At 41.8% G+C, this 17,248-nt stretch overlaps 1 protein-coding gene across 1 annotated transcript in view; it reads right to left on the bottom strand.

The window, feature by feature from the left end:
* Positions 1-4,360: 4,360 nt before the first annotated feature.
* ELAC1 (elaC ribonuclease Z 1) overlaps positions 4,361-17,248 on the bottom strand; it is a 24,729-nt gene continuing 11,841 nt past the window's right edge. The window contains exons 3-4 of the mRNA XM_070627603.1: positions 13,965-14,432; positions 4,361-5,036 (exon numbers count right to left, since the gene is read on the bottom strand). Coding sequence (XP_070483704.1) covers positions 4,570-5,036; positions 13,965-14,432 — 935 coding nt within the window. The 3' untranslated portion in view covers positions 4,361-4,569. The remainder of the gene's footprint in view (positions 5,037-13,964; positions 14,433-17,248) is intronic.

Here is a 17,248-nt window from a genome sequence, read left to right as displayed (position 1 = left end):
TCTTCTTCTTTTTCCTTCTTCTCCCCAAAGCCCCCCAGTACCTAGTGTATCTTCTAGTTGTGGGTCCTTCTAGTTGTGCTATGTGGGATGCTGCCTCAGCATGGCCTGATGAGTGGTGCTCTGTCCGCGCCCAGGATCAAACCGGCGAAACCCCAGGCCGCTGAAGCGGAGCGTGCAAACTCAACTACTCAGCCCCGGCTGCCCCCTCGACTCTTAACTATTCATCCAGTATTTATCCCCCTTGCCTTCCTTTTTTTTTCTAACATAATATGCCTAAAGTACTACTTATTTTTCAGTTTTAAACATTGTTTACTTACTACTTGGAAGTAAAGAATTTCTCCCTCTTACCCCACGTCCCATCTCACCCCCTCCTTAAACTCTATTCATATCTGACCAGGGTGAATATTCAAAGTATTACCAGCATTGCCTTGTTGTTCTTCCCATATAAGAAAAAATACTCTGACTCATTCATTACCTGAAAATCCATTAATCAGGACAGAACCAGTACATTTCACTATAAATTTACCTTTGTGAAGACAAAAGTACCTTTACTGTACATCTGTCATGAACATATTTTAAGTAGTAAGGATTTTTACCCCTTTAAGTAAAAACTGCCAAACTTTTAAGACGGTGTAAGACTAGTGAAGGAAATCACAATTGAATTATATGTGGTAGTTGAACGACATCATAAAGTTATTTGCACTAGGAAGCCAAAATAATGTTTATAAGTCAAATGTCTTGGAACAGAAGGGATAGAAAGGTCCTTAATTGATGGTACTCAATATCATCTATCAATGGAGTAGAAATCAGGCGTCTCTCATGCTGCTGCAGGATGTGAGCTGGGAAACAGGGGTCGATTCCCACCCAGAGGCTGAAAACCTAAGGCAGGTGTTTTGACCTTCAGAGAAATCAATCCTCAGGAAATACTCAGAGATACAAAGGTTTACACCTAAGAATATTCAGGATCGAATTATTTATAATAATGGAAAACAATCTCAATGCCCCCAAAGTAGGAAAACAGTTAAATTATATTACATCTATAGAATGAAATAATATTAAATCATTCAATTCATGCTTTCAAAGAACAGTTAACATTGTGGAGAAATGCTCATAAAGTTAGATTAGAAAACAGTTGAGGTCAACCTACATGTAAAAATATGCATGTGAGCATGTGTGTAATATACACAAATATATAAACATATTATACGTTTAAATATGTATAAAATATCTAGACACACCCCAATTTTTTTAAGTGCATAGAAAAGACGGTTTTTTCTATAGTGTTGTGCCTATATACTTCAGAATCACCTGGGGGGCTTATTAAAGATGCAGATTCTTGGGTTCTACCCCAGACCTACTGAATTAGTCTTTAGAATCAGAGCCCAGGGTTCTCCATCTACCTACACACCCTTGTCTGCCCATGTACTACCTTGAGTAATAGTGACTCACACATCAGTTTGAAGAACACTGGTCTAGAAGTTAACTGTCTGCATGGTGGAATCATGAGTAATTGTCTTTTCCTGAATCTTTAGCAAAAAATTTTTTTACCACGCTTACACTGATTTTTTGATTAAAAGTTCATTCAAATATATTAATGAGGCATGAGTATTAGAAAACAGAGCTGATTTAGGGTCTATTTGGGCAAGTCTAAAATACCTTTTGGGAACCAGAAAGTGCATATTTTGTATCTAAAATAAATAGAATTTCTGACTACAGAAAGTCAGTTTAGGACAAAGAAAATACTATATTAAGTGTAGGTATGGAATTCATTACCTCAATAAATTGTGCAGGTAAAAGTATACATATAATTTTGAGAAATATTAAGGAGCAGTGTTTCTCAGTGTTCCGAGATGTTTCCTGACAAGAGGACTCGGTGATCTAATAAGTTTGGGTCAATACATATTCTAAGCTCCTCTTAGAGTCATACAACCATGAGCAGATTACAGGCTCTGGGAAGTCCAAGATAAGCTTCAAACTTAACAATGGTTCCACAAATTCTTAGAATGTCCTACCATTAAGAACAAATTCCAGGCCAGAAGAGAGTCCAAGAAAGAATTTTCACCATGGACTGATACCCTACACTTGATCCAACACATCAATTTGTTCCCAGATTCTCATGGTCTTGGAAGGCTTAGCCCACATATATTAACAGAGCCTGATTCTAAGGGTACAGCTCAAGTCAGCTACCAAATATGGCTCAGGAACAGCAAAATTGAGTGCCACGCTACAAGATTAGAACATTTAAAGGAACCGTATACTTAACATTTGTTTACTTACTTATCTCTACCACTTAGACTGTGAGCTCAGGCCTAGAATTTTGCCTTATATTCATTTATGTACTCCCAACACAATAAATCCTGGCACTTACTTGGTACTCAATGAACAGGGAACCACCAAATGGGTAGTTTAAATTTTTTGGATAAGTACAGCAATGAAACGGGTGAGGCACAGGGTTCTAAGCTTTAGGTCCTAAAGTTTGCACGCTCACAATATCAAGGCCTCATTTCATTCAATAACATTTCTGAGTGTTTACTATGGGTGGGCAGTTCCAAGAATGTAGAGGCGACTCAGATACAGTCTTTACACGCAAGGGTTCCATGAAGTAGAGGGACTAGTGCTAGCCATTCCTTCTCGTACAGGTTTGGGCACACAGTAGGTATCTAATAAATGCTTGTTTGGATTGAGTTCAGAAATCAAGAAACACTTTAAGTCTGGTCAAACTTTGGTACTTTGGGGGCCAAGAGCCTAGAGCAGGGCAGAACCAGATCATTCTGGAGACTGCCTCAGAATGAATGAGATCTTGAGTAACTAGACCCATCCTGACTACTACTCTAGAGACTCCAGAGCCAGCCAGGAGTCAAAATTTTTCACCAAAGAAATTTAACAGCATACACCATGACAATGTTTCTGAATATGTGTACTGTAAAATGTTCTAGGTTCTTGAGATACTAATAGGTAGTAAGTATATGGTGAAAATAGGACTGAGAAAGGGGTTCAAGAGAGTTGACAGGCCTCTGTACTGCAGGACGTCTCAACACCTTTAAGCAATGTGCTATGTTCCTTTTATGCAGAGTCTCATTTAATCTTCACAACCATCCTATGAGGTAGGTCTTACTATTTTTCCCATTTTAGAGATGAGCAAGCTGAAGCTCACAGAAAGGAAGTAATCTTCTCCAAACAACACATGTACCAACATGAATTACAGAATGGGACTTGGAAGTCAGATCTCTCTGGCACCAAAAACTGGTGTATGACCACTCAAGCAGTACTGTTTTTACTATGTTGATGGGCACTAGAACACTTTCAGAGGGACACATAGCATAAAGGGTTTCCCAAATTGTTCGATTAGGGAACCCTTTTGAATGAATCAGTACTTGAGATTAACTTTCCATGTAACATATTTTGAAAAATATTGTGGGGCAAATGAGTCAGAGATACCACATGGCAGAAAGAAGGGAGGTAGAAGGCAGCTCATAAGGAAAAGCTAGTCTAGAAAAAAAATGAAAATTGTGCTCAAGGAATTATTAATAGTGACATGTAAATTAAACCTTAGTTTAATAGATATCATTTCTTTACCTCCGTATTCACAAGCTCCAGCTCATGGCTCATTTTGGGAAAATAATATTTGATATGACATTCCAATTCCAACATATTCACTTAGCAAGGTCTTTAGGATTTGTTGAATTTGGCTTACGTAGTAGTTCAATTCAGTATGTCACTGATTTTGGTAAAGTATATTCACAGTGGGAGGATAAGTTTTAACTTGCTGTGTATCTCAGTAGGCCTGCAATTTTCATTTTGGGGTGAGATAATTCTTCATTATATAAGACTGACCCAAACTTTGTAGGATCCAGCATCCTTGGCCCCTGCTGACTAAATACCAGTAGTACTTCCCTCACCCCCATGTCACTGTGACAAGAAAACATCCCCATAATTTCAAAACTCCATCTAGGGGAGCAGTATCACCCCAGCTAAGAACCACAGGCTTAGAGCAAACCAGAAAGTTCAATAAAATATTAATTGAAGGATAAACACCTAGCCCAACCTTGTACTCAGTATTCCAGCAAAGAATTCAAGATTTAACATGCCAGCTTCAATCCTGCATGTCCAATGTCTCATTACATTTCTCCTTATTCTGTTAATAACATGAACAGATTCAACACAAACTGCCAAAATACCATTTTTAGCCAAGAGGGCTGAGCCCTGTGTACTTTGCCAACAACAGCAATAAAGCTGGGCAGAAGCTAAGCCCAGGATTGAATGGGGTGTTGGCTCATATTTGAGGCAGCAGCCACAAAACAATAAGTATAGCTGAGTAGTCTATCATTTTGTCAAATATAGACTTTAAAAAGGATGCTGGTTTTTTTCTTTTTAAAATGATTTATTATCAAAAAGCTTGTTCCCTCTCCCTGCTGAGTCAGTTCACCAACGCAGCTCCATCCTTTTTACGATTATTAGGACCCAAATAATTTTAGACCAAAACGACAACAACAACAACAATAAGAAACTGGACTGTTGGTTCAGTAACGTATTCACAGACACGTCAGTATGCATTCAGGAAAACTGGCTTCATTTCTTGATCGGAATGCCAATCACCATAAAATCTTCCGCGAGAGTCACTTCTTGGAGATCTAACACCGATTCAGCTTGCTTTTTCAGTTCTACAATCCCATCTGTTTCTCCTTCTCTGGCCAAGGCAACTGGTTTGTACCTCTGACTGAAGTGAGTCAGAACCAGCCTCTTTGCTTGGCACAACTTTGCAAACGCCGCTGCCATCTGTGGTGTGCTGTGGCCGTGCTCCTTTGCTTTGTCCATCTGGGCGTCATCCAGGGTTGCTTCATGGATCAACAGGTCTGCTTCAAAGCACAGCTTCACTCCTCCATCACCCACAACTCCAGAACAGTCACCCAAAATGCAGATTTTTCTTCCAACAATAGGCTTTTTTAAGACATCTTGGGGAGAAATTGTAACTCCATTTTCCAGAACAACAGAAATTCCATTTTTCAGCTTCCCATAGGCAGGACCTGGCGGAACACCTAATGATGGAGGCAGATAAAATCACATCATGGGAATGGAATTTATGACTTTTTAAGAGAGTCTGTTTCAACAGCACAGCAAATAGCAAATGGAAAAGGCATCCAATTCTTTTCATAATTGTTATAAATATTTTACTACTCGTGGAAAACTGAAATATTTATACATTTTTAAAAATTCAGTGTTGGGGCCGGAGATCTCGGAGAGGACCGGGGCGGGGGAACTTTCAAAGGCGGGTCCGGCGATCCGGTGGAGAAGCGCCGGAGCTCCGCCCGGGCAGCAGACAAAACTCTCTGTCTGCCGGTAGCAGAGGGGCCACGCTGAGCATTCAGAGCTCCCGGCAGAGGCCCGGACAGAAGCCCAGAGGGCGGGGCGACCCCCAGCTGCCGTTGCCCGCCCCGTGGGACTAGGGATTGCCGGAGATCTCGGAGAGGACCGGGGCGGGGGAATTTTCAAAGGCCGGATCGGCGACCCGGAGGGGAAGTGCCGGAGCTCCCCCAGGCAGCAGACAAAACTCCCTGTCTGCCGGTAGCAGAGGGGCCACGCTGAGCACTCAGGGCTCCCGGCACAAGCCCGGACAGAAGCCCAGAGGCCGGGGCGACCCCCAGCTGCCGTTGCCCGCCCCGTGGGACTAGGGATTGCCGGAGATCTCGGAGAGGACCGGGGCGGGGGAACTTTCAAAGGCGGGTCCGGCGATCCGGTGGAGAAGCGCCGGAGCTCCGCCCGGGCAGCAGACAAAACTCTATGTCTGCCGGTAGCAGAGGGGCCACGCTGAGCATTCAGAGCTCCCGGCAGAGGCCCGGACAGAAGCCCAGAGGGCGGGGCGACCCCCAGCTGCCGTTGCCCGCCCCGTGGGACTAGGGATTGCCGGAGATCTCGGAGAGGACCGGGGCGGGGGAATTTTCAAAGGCCGGATCGGCGACCCGGAGGGGAAGTGCCGGAGCTCCCCCAGGCAGCAGACAAAACTCTCTGTCTGCCGGTAGCAGAGGGGCCACGCTGAGCACTCAGGGCTCCCGGCACAAGCCCGGACAGAAGCCCAGAGGGCGGGGCGACCCCCAGCTGCCGTTGCCCGCCCCGTGGGACTAGGGATTGCCGGAGATCTCGGAGAGGACCGGGGCGGGGGAACTTTCAAAGGCGGATCCGGCGATCCGGTGGAGAAGCGCCGGAGCTCCGCCCGGGCAGCAGACAAAACTCTCTGTCTGCCGGTAGCAGAGGGGCCACGCTGAGCATTCAGAGCTCCCGGCAGAGGCCCGGAGAGAAGCCCAGAGGGCGGGGCGACCCCCAGCTGCCGTTGCCCACCAGGTGAGGCTAGGGATTGCCGGAGATCTCGGAGAGGACTGGGGCTGGAGAGAGTTCCAGAGACCCAGCTTAGTAGCCTAGGGGGAAACCCTACAGGCTCACAGAAGCCTTAGGGAAAGCCTCGGCACAGCACCAGTAGAAGGCACCCAGCCGCCAGCCACAAGGCTGGAAGACCCCAGGGCAAAAGCAGCATAGCTAGGTGTACTAACCACAGACTGTAGAAGATGCCAATAGCTCTCCTGCGACCCATAGAGGACAAGTGAGATTTGGTGGGTGCCGACAGCAACCGAGCGACAAATAAAAGTGATCCCACCCCTGGCCGCTGGAAAAGCCCATAACACCGTTGCAGACCCCAAGGAGAGAGCGCATCTAGGTGGGCAACAACAGTAGGCACCTGCAGTCTGAAGCCCCCCGTGACGGCCCCCACGGCAGAGGAGGGAATCCAAAGGGCCACTGTGGCTACGAAGAGGGGCCCAGGCCCAGTTAGCAACTACGGACAGGGTTCCTGGTTGGTGAAGTATAAACAGCTGCTCCCCCCACCGCAGCAGCTGAAACAAGTGAAAGGAGCAACTAAACTCTATCTCCATGCGGAGGCACAAATCAACATCATCAAGCAATATGAAAAAATACATCAAATCTCCAGAACAGAAAGAAAGTAACAAATACACAGAAAACAATCCCAAAGAAAATGAGATATATAACCTAAATGATGATGACTTCAAAACAGCCATCATTAAAATACTCACGGAGTTAAGAGAGAATTCTGACCGACAACTCAACGAGTTCAGGAGCTATGTCACAAAAGAGTTTGATACGATAAAGAAGAACCAAACAGAAATACTGGAAATGAAGAACACAATAGAGGAGATTAAGAAAAATCTAGATGCTCTGAACAGTAGGGCCGATAATATGGAGGAAAGAATTAGCAATTTGGAAGATGGCAATATAGAATTGTTGCAGGCAGAGGAGGAGAGAGAAGCAAGACTTAAAAGAAATGAAGAAACTCTCCGAGAATTATCAGACACAATTAGGAGATGCAACGTAAGGATTATAGGTATACCAGAGGGAGAAGAGAAGGAGAAAGGGGCAGAAAACCTATTCAAAGAAATAATGGCTGAGAACTTCCCAAATCTGGTGAGGGAGATGGATCTTCAGGTGACAGAAGCCAATAGATCTCCAAACTTTATCAATGCAAGAAGACCAACTCCACGCCATATAGTAGTGAAGCTAGCAAAAGTCAACGACAAGGAGAAAATATTAAGGACAGCCAGGCAAAAGAAACTAACCTACAAAGGAACCCCCATCAGGCTATCAGCAGATTTCTCAGCAGAAACTTTACAGGCTAGAAGAGAGTGGAATGATATATTCAAAAATCTGAAGGACAAAAACCTACAGCCGAGAATTCTCTACCCAGCGAAAATATCCTTCAAATACGATGGAGAAATAAAAACTTTCCCAGATAAACAAAAATTAAGGGAGTTCATTGCCACAAAACCTCCTCTTCAGGAAATCCTCAGGAAAACCCTCATTCCTGAAAAATCCAAAAAAGGAAAGGGACTACAAAACCAAGAGCAGAGGAGATAAGTAGAAGGACAAAAACAGAGAGTAGCAGCTCTACATCAGAACAGATTAAACCATGGGACGAGAAACAAAGGAAACTGAAGAAAACCGGAAAACAAGACACAAAATGGTAGTGGTAGGCCACCACGTCTCAATAATCACTCTAAATGTAAACGGATTGAACTCCCCAATCAAAAGACACAGAGTGGCAGGATGGATCAAAGAACAAGATCCAACAATATGCTGCCTCCAGGAAACACACCTCAGCCCCAAAGACAAACACAGACTCAGAGTGAAGGGATGGAGAACAATACTCCAAGCTAATAATGAACAAAAGAAAGCAGGTGTCGCTATACTAATATCAGACAAGGTAGATTTCAAAGCAAAACAGATAAAGAAAGACAAAGAGGGACAGTATATAATGATAAAAGGGACTCTCCACCAAGAAGACATAACACTTATAAATATATACGCACCCAACACAGGAGCACCAAAATTTGTAAAGCAACTCTTAATAGATCTAAAAGAAGACATCAACAACAATACAATAATAGTAGGGGACCTCAACACACCATTAACATCAATGGACAGAACATCCAGACAGAAAATCAACAAGGAAATAATAGAATTAAATGAAAAATTAGACCAGATGGACTTAATAGATATATATAGAACACTTCATCCAAAAACAGCAGGTTACACATTCTTCTCAAGTGCACATGGAACATTCTCAAGGATTGACCATATTTTGGGAACCAAAGCAAACATCAATAAATACAAGAGAGTTGAAATAATATCAAGCATCTTTTCTGATCATAACGCTATTAAACTAGAAATCAACTACAAGAAAAAAGCAGAGAAAGGTGCAAAAATGTGGAGACTAAACAACACGCTTCTCAACAAACAATGGATCATTGAAGAAATTAAAGAAGAAATCAAATATTATCTGGAGACAAATGAAAATGAGAACACGACATACCAAATCATTTGGGATGCAGCAAAAGCAGTCCTAAGAGGGAAATTCATCGCAATACAGGCTCACCTCACTAAACAAGAAAAAGCTCACGTAAGCAACCTCAAACGACACCTAACAGAACTAGAAAAAGAAGAACAAACAAGGCCCAGAGTCAGTAGAAGGAGGGAAATAATAAAAATAAGAGCAGAAATAAACGATATTGAAACAAAAAAGACAATAGAAAGGATCAATGAAACAAAGAGTTGGTTCTTCGAAAGAATTAACAAAATTGACAAACCCCTAGCCAGACTCACCAAGAAAAGAAGAGAGAAATCGCAAATTAATAAAATCAGGAATGACAGAGGAGAAATCACAACAGATACCAATGAAATACAAGAGATCATAAGAGAATACTATGAAAAACTATATGCCAACAAATTGAACAACCTGGAAGAAATGGACAAATTCCTAGACTCCTACAATCTCCCCAAACTGAATCAGGAAGAAATGGAGAATCTGAATAGACCAATCACAAGTAAGGAAATAGAAACGGTAATCAAAAACCTCCCCAAAAACAAGAGTCCAGGACCAGACGGCTTCTCTGGAGAATTCTACCAAACATTCAAAGAAGACTTAATACCTATTCTCCTCAAACTGTTCCAGCAAATTGAGAAAGATGGAGAACTCCCTAACACATTCTATGAAGCCAACATCACTCTGATCCCCAAACCTGACAAGGACAACACAAAGAAGGAGAACTACAGGCCGATATCACTGATGAACATAGATGCAAAAATCCTCAACAAAATTTTGGCAAACCGATTACAGCAATACATCAAAAAGATTATACACCATGATCAAGTGGGATTTATACCAGGGACACAGGGATGGTTCAACATCCGCAAGTCAATCAACGTGATACACTACATTAACAAAATGAAAACCAAAAACCACATGATCATCTCAATAGATGCAGAGAAAGCATTCGACAAGATCCAACACCCATTTATGATAAAAACCCTCAGTAAAATGGGTATAGAAGGAAAGTACCTCAACATAATAAAGGCCATATATGATAGACCCACAGCCAACATCATACTCAATGGACAAAAGCTGAAAGCCATCCCTCTGAGGACAGGAACAAGACAAGGGTGCCCACTTTCACCACTCCTATTCAACATAGTTCTGGAGGTGCTGGCCAGAGCAATTCGGCAGGAAAAAGAAATAAAAGGAATCCAAATAGGTAACGAAGAAGTAAAACTCTCGTTGTTTGCAGACGACATGATCTTATACATAGAAAACCCCAAAGAATCCACAGAAAAACTATTAGAAATAATCAACAACTACAGCAAAGTAGCAGGGTATAAAATTAACGTGCATAAATCAGTAGCATTTCTATACACTAACAATAAACTAACAGAAAAAGAACTCAAGAACTCTATCCCATTCACAATAGCAACGAAAAGAATAAAATACCTTGGGATAAACTTAACCAAGGAAGTGAAGGATCTATACAATGAAAACTACAAGACTCTCTTGAAAGAAATAGGCGATGACATAAAGAGATGGAAAGACATCCCTTGCACATGGATCGGAAGAATAAACATAGTTAAAATGTCCATACTACCTAAAGCAATATACAGATTCAATGCTATCCCAATCAGAATCCCAAGAACATTCTTCACAGAAATTGAACAAACAATCCTAAAATTCATATGGGGCAACAAAAGACCGCGAATTGCTAAAGCAATCCTGAGCAAGAAAAACAAAGCCGGCGGAATCACAATCCCCGATTTCAAAACATACTACAAAGCTACAGTGATCAAAACAGCATGGTACTGGTACAAAAACAGGTCCACAGATCAATGGAACAGAATTGAAAGCCCAGAGATAAAACCACACATCTATGGACAGCTAATCTTCGACAAAGGAGCAGAGGGCCTACAATGGAGAAAAGAAAGTCTCTTCAACAAATGGTGCTGGGAAAACTGGACAGCCACATGCAAAAGATTGAAAATTGACCATTCTTTTTCTCCACACACCAAAATAAACTCAAAATGGATCAAAGACCTAAAGATTAGGCCTGAGACAATAAGTCTTTTGGAAGAGAATATAGGCAGTACACTCTTTGACATCAGTTTCAAAAGAATCTTTTCAGACACTGTAACTCCTCAGTTGAGGGAAACAATAGAAAGAATAAACAAATGGGACTTCATCAGACTAAAGAGCTTCTTCAAGGCAAGGGAAAACAGGATTGAAACAAAAAAACAGCTCACTAATTGGGAAAAAATATTTACAAGCCACTTATCCGACAAAGGGTTAATCTCCATAATATACAAAGAACTCACACTGCTTAACAACAAAAAAACAAACAACCCGATCAAAAAATGGGCAGAGGACATGAACAGACATTTCTCAAAAGAAGATATGAATATGGCCAATAGACACATGAAAAGATGTTCATCATCGCTAATCATCAGGGAAATGCAAATCAAAACTACACTAAGATATCACCTTACCCCCGTTAGATTGGCAAAAACATCCAAAACCAAGAACGACAAATGTTGGAGGGGTTGTGGAGAAAGAGGAACCCTCATACACTGTTGGTGGGAATGCAAACTGGTACAGCCACTATGGAAAACAGTATGGAGATTTCTCAAAAAGTTAAAAATAGAAATACCCTATGACCCAGCCATCCCATTACTGGGTATCTATCCTAAGAACCTGATATCAGATATCTCAAGAGTCCGTTGCACCCCTATGTTCATTGCAGCATTATTTACAATAGCCAAGACGTGGAACCAGCCTACATGCCCAGAAACTAATGATTGGATAAAGAAGATGTGGTATATATACACAATGGAATACTACTCAGCCATAAAAAAAGACGAAATTGGCCCATTCACAACAATGTGGATGGACCTCGAGGGTATTATGTTAAGCGAAATAAGTCAGTCAGAGAAAGACGAACTCTATATGACTCCACTCATAGGTGGAAATTAGTATATTGAGAAGGAGATCTGATTGGTGGTTACCAGGGAAAAGGGGGGGTGGGGGGAGGGTACGGAGGGGGAAGTGGTGTACACACAACATGACTAACAAAAATGTACAACTGAAATCTCACAAGGTTGTAATCTATCATAACATTAATAAAAAAAAAAAAAAAATTAAAAAAAAAAAAAAAAAAAAAAAAAAAAAGAAACGAGGAAATCTGGCCATTTGTGACAACATGGATTGACCTTGAGGGTATTATGCTGAGTGAAATAAGTCAGAGGGAGAAAGTCAAATACCATATGATCTCACTCATAAGTAGAAGATAAAAACGACAAAAAAAAAAAAACAGAACACATAGCATTGGAGATTGGACTGGTGGTTACCTTTGGGGAAGGGGGAGGGGGGAGGGCAAAACGGGTGATTGGGCTCACATGTGAGGGGATGGACCATAATTAGTGTTCGGGTGGTGAACATGATGTAATGTATACAGAATTCGAAATACGATGTACATCCGAAAAAGATAAAAATTAAAAAAAAAATTTTAAAAAAAAAAAAAAAAAAAAAAATTCAGTGTTGGCTCTTGACATTAGCAATGCTCTAGTACTTAAAGCATTTCCCAAACACATGTGTCACGTGAGTTTTAAGCTCTTAAGTCTCACTAAGACCTTATTACAGTCACGATAACAGTCTCGATTGTCTGCTGTGCATGGGAATAACAGTTTTTGCCAGTGCTTTATTTAATAAGCTGATCTTTCGGTAAAATTAAAGAGTCTATTTAAATAATGACAAGTTACCTACAAACTGACTAGCAAAAAAAATTGTTAGCGGGGATTGTTTGGATCACAAGATCAAGGAGAATCTGAGGCAATCATACATAATCAACTTTCTTTGTAGATGGGGCAGTTCCACCCTTACCAGACTGGGCTTAAATCTCATATTAGTCTAGAAGAACACCTGATCATCACTCTGGACAATACCTACAAACATATAGAACGTGATCAGGAACTCCAACATAGATCATGTTTCAAGTTTCCAAATACAACAGTATTTCCAAAGGTTTTTAAATAATAAAAATATCTTTAGCCTAAGTCACTTTTCCTTATTATTTGCCACTTTGTTTTAGTTGGGGAAGAAAGAAGAGATTGCATAAAGAAACAAACAAGGGGCTGGCCCCGTGGCCGAGTGGTTAAGTTTGCGCGCTCCGCTGCAGGCGGCCCAGTGTTTCGTTAGTTTGAATCCTGGGCGCGGACATGGCACTGCTCATCGGACCACGCTGAGGCAGCGTCCCACATGCCACAACTAGAAGAACCCACAACGAAGAATACACAACTATGTACCGGGGGGCTTTGGGGAGAAAAAGGAAAAAATAAAAAAAAAAATCTTTAAAAAAAAAAAAAAAGAAACAAACAAATACACAAAAACAATGCCATGCTTTTTACAGGCTTTGCGATGGTCATGCCAAGGACAGTGGTGATGCTGGAGGGATAAGGGACACAGATGCTGCTTCGAGAGAGGAGCTGAAGACCCCCTCACACACGATGGCTCACCAGAGGAGGAATGAAGCCTCAGATGGGCCAAGCCCATCTTTGTGTACTCGCTTCCAAGGGTGATGAACCCAGGTATGTAAAACTGGTTAAGGAGCAATGTTCTGATCACTGCCTTAACTTAATCACGGTTGACTGAAGAGGCAAAGTCAATAGAGAAGGAAAATCCTGACAGTAATTGGGTGCAGGTGCAAGGTTAAGAGCTATGGCAAAAATTCTCAGGCCAAAGATGTCACTGGAAACATATTTGAAAAGGAAGACATGAAAAAAGAAAAGCCTAGACCTAAGACAATAACACCACCCTGCCAACCAAGATCGTTTAAGCTGAAGATAATTGACTAAGAATGTGCATCCAGAGAACTGAAGAGAGGATTCAAATATATACTTGGTTTTTGCTCTGAATAGCATCTTTTGGCCCTAAGAATTTCTCTTAATAAGCAAACTTTGAGCAAATGAAGTAAGTGGAGAAAATGTCAGTTTTAGGCCTGGGAGACAGCAAAGGAAGGCTACTATGAGACTTCCCACAGCCTCAGTTAACAACAGCTCGATTGATGAGAAGGGGGCAAAAAAACACTTACCGAGGTCTTTCAGTTTCTGGGCATTGAGTTTACCTGGGCGTTTCTTCTCCATGACTGAAAACCCAAAGGAGGGTATTCGGTGAAAGAGGCGAAATGCTTTCACGACAAACTGTTCATCATCAACCAGAAGGTATGAGTTTTCTTCTGAGTCTAATAGGATAGTTCTTCCTTGTCCGTCTTTGGGAGGGCTGTCTGCTCTATTCACATGTACAAAGTCTTTCAGTTCTTCTGTAGGACACTGATCTGCCGTAGGTACCAGCTCATGGACCACGTAAGGGAAGACCAACTCTGTGTGAGAGAGTTCCATGGTTCGCCAGATGAAGTCCCGCAGCCCTGCAGGGCCGTAGATTTCGATAGGCTGTTTGGTGACGGTGGAGCCACTCTGCAGGCTGATTGTGCAGAGAAGGCCAGGAAGGCCAAAGAAATGGTCTCCATGAAGATGCGTGATGAAGATCTTGGTAATTCTCCCTTTTGATGGAGGCAAAGAAATAAATCTGGGAATTTTTCAGAAATAAACCCATACAAAGCTACTTGAAACATGCATAACAACTTACATAGAAAGCAGTAAAATGAATTCACAAGCTCTACTTATCACCATAAACTTATTTCTTTACGTTTTTCTACATGATTCCAGAAGCGAGAAAGACAGGCTTTATTTCACTAGATGGTTTTAATAAGATATAACTTTTTTCATAAAACATCTTCAAATTACATAGTGTTACAGTTTTGAGAATTTTCCTACACATCCTCTTACTAAACAAAAAAAAGAAAAAGAAAAAAAAAGGAATAGGGAAGTGTACCAAAATAATTCACTTAAATAACTAGCTAGGCCTCAAGTGTCAAAGCATCTGGCAGTTACACTGCCCCCTACTGCTCACTCTGAGAATAGCAAATATGTACTTTCAGCAAAACAAATGTTCCCCTGGCTCCAATTGACTGGACCAGTGCCTGAACCCAAAATTGCCTTTTAAGGACTCTACACTGGACAGAGATTAACTAACCAAGTCAGAGCCTGCTTGTCTGGGTGAGGTTAAAGAGGCAGGAGAAAAAGGGAGGTAGGAAAGGGACAGGGAGAGGAGAGGAGGTGGGCAATAGATCCCAGAATGTAGATCAGAGGGGAGATCCCCTACGGTGTTCCATAAAGGTACCTGGGCCCATGCCTTCCTTTCAGTCTGAACTAACACAACAGCCTTTTCAATGTATATTGGCTTAGGTTGTAACTTGATGTAGCCAATAGTAAACTGAATTTACTGCTGGTATGTGGCAGGATGCCACATCAGCATTTTTCTGAGATGCACCGTAAGTCATTTTAAAAGTAACAATCACAATTAACACATTTTTAGTATAACAGAGGCTCCCAGTCCTAGCTCATGGCTCACCTATTTCAAACATTTGATACCATAAAAGAAGAGGAACAGTTTACTGATACCATAAAAGAACAGGAATAGTTTATTGTAAAGTAATTTGTTCTCTGACATCAAGGCAAAGTGTTCTCCAGGCAAGTCTTCCCAGAGTTACTACACCAAACCCAGGCCCTCACGGCACACAACAAAAGACTGGGCAGAGGCTGATCTTGGGCCTTGGGAATCCCCAGAAGGCACTCTAGAAGTTTCTTCAATATACTCCTTTTTGTTTTTCTCTTTTTAGTCCTCGGTTTTGCTGTTTCTTGACTTCTAGAACCCTTTCATTTCCCTATTCCTGCTGTCTGGGCTGCCCAGGCACCCCTGAGTGTGACCTGAGGCCTCTGCAGACAAAAGAACTACAACGGTTGTTGAGTCCTGATCTCACTTTGACCTCAAAACTGCCGAGTCAGACTCTCTGGTCCCTCTCCCTATCTACTGCAAAACAGCCAAAACTGAACACCAAACAATCTGTGAACCCAAAGCAAGCGCGACAAGTTAAGTAAGGAAAAAACTGCTTCCCACACTTATCACAGTTTCAAGGAAGACAAACATTTCATTTTTCTTGAAACTTGATTCCAGAGGGAGAAGGAATGGCAACCACAATTATCAAAGGTATCAAATGAGGAAAGAAAAATGCATGAGTTCTGTCTCACTTGAGAATAAGAAAGTTACCAGGGAACAGGTCATCCCCAGAGGAGCGAAACACTAAGCATCCTCTAAGTGATGATGCAGGTATATTTACTGCCATAGGAAAATGTCTGCAATATACTGTTCCTATATAGTGTTCAGCTGGAAGAAAGCAGGGTACACCAAGTATTGGGTGATTCCATTTATGCAGAATTATACACACACACACACCCTCCATTACCATATCTACATGTACAGAAAATTTACCTATGGGGGGGATTTAGGCTCTTCTTATTTATACTTTTCTGCTTTGTTTGAACTTTTACAATGAGCATGTATACTTTTTGTAATCATTTTTTAAACTATATTTTTTTTTTTTTTTTTTTTTTTTTTTTTAAAGATTTTATCTTTTCCTTTCTCTCCCCAAAGCCCCCCGGTACACAGTTGTGCATTCTTCGTTGTGGGTTCCTCCAGTTGTGGCATGTGGGACGCCGCCTCAGCGTGGTCTGACGAGCAGTGCCATGTCCGCGCCCAGGATTCGAACCGACGAAACACTGGGCCGCCTGCAGCGGAGCGCGCGAACTTAACCACTCGGCCACGGGGCCAGCCCCTTTAAACTATATTTTTTATAATCATTTTTGAGGGAAAAAAGGAAGGCTTACACTCACTTTTTAAAATTATAAAAGAAATAGACATGGCAAGCCTATGCCTATAAATCAGATGCTCGCATATTAGGACCATGGAAGCTTGAAAGTATGTTTAGATAAATAGAAAGTACTTCTTTATGAAACTCACAGAATATTACTACCCCAGGAGGTAGTACAAGCTGAAAGAGTTTCCATGGTCCATAGGTCCATATGGGGTTACTGAGAGAAACCAGGATGTATTGAGGATGCTGCATTCGAGTTTGAGACTGGGGGCTTCCGAAGCGCTAGCGAGTAATTGATAAGTTCTGGGATTACCATCTCACCCTCCTCTCTGAGGCCGGGAATTTCCTTTTTTAAGCCAATAAAAATTTAATAAACTAAAGGTTCCCTTAGGCTTTATTTTATTTATTTATTTTGCCAGGCTTAGCTTTGCAAACTATTTACTTTAAAAAGATATAAAACAGCTATAAAATATAAAATATTAGAGAAAAGGAATTGAGGCAGATAGACTTAAAGTGGCACTCATGGCCCCTGCCTCCTGGTGTTCTCGTGCTTCTGTAATTCCCTCCCCTTGAGTGTGGGTGGGACTTGTAACTTGCTTCTAACC

Source organism: Equus przewalskii, chromosome 7, assembly GCF_037783145.1.
Source record: "Equus przewalskii isolate Varuska chromosome 7, EquPr2, whole genome shotgun sequence".
Lineage (NCBI taxonomy): Eukaryota > Metazoa > Chordata > Mammalia > Perissodactyla > Equidae > Equus > Equus przewalskii.
Note: the sequence above shows the minus strand (reverse complement) of the source record. Positions and strands in the feature narration are given on the sequence as shown.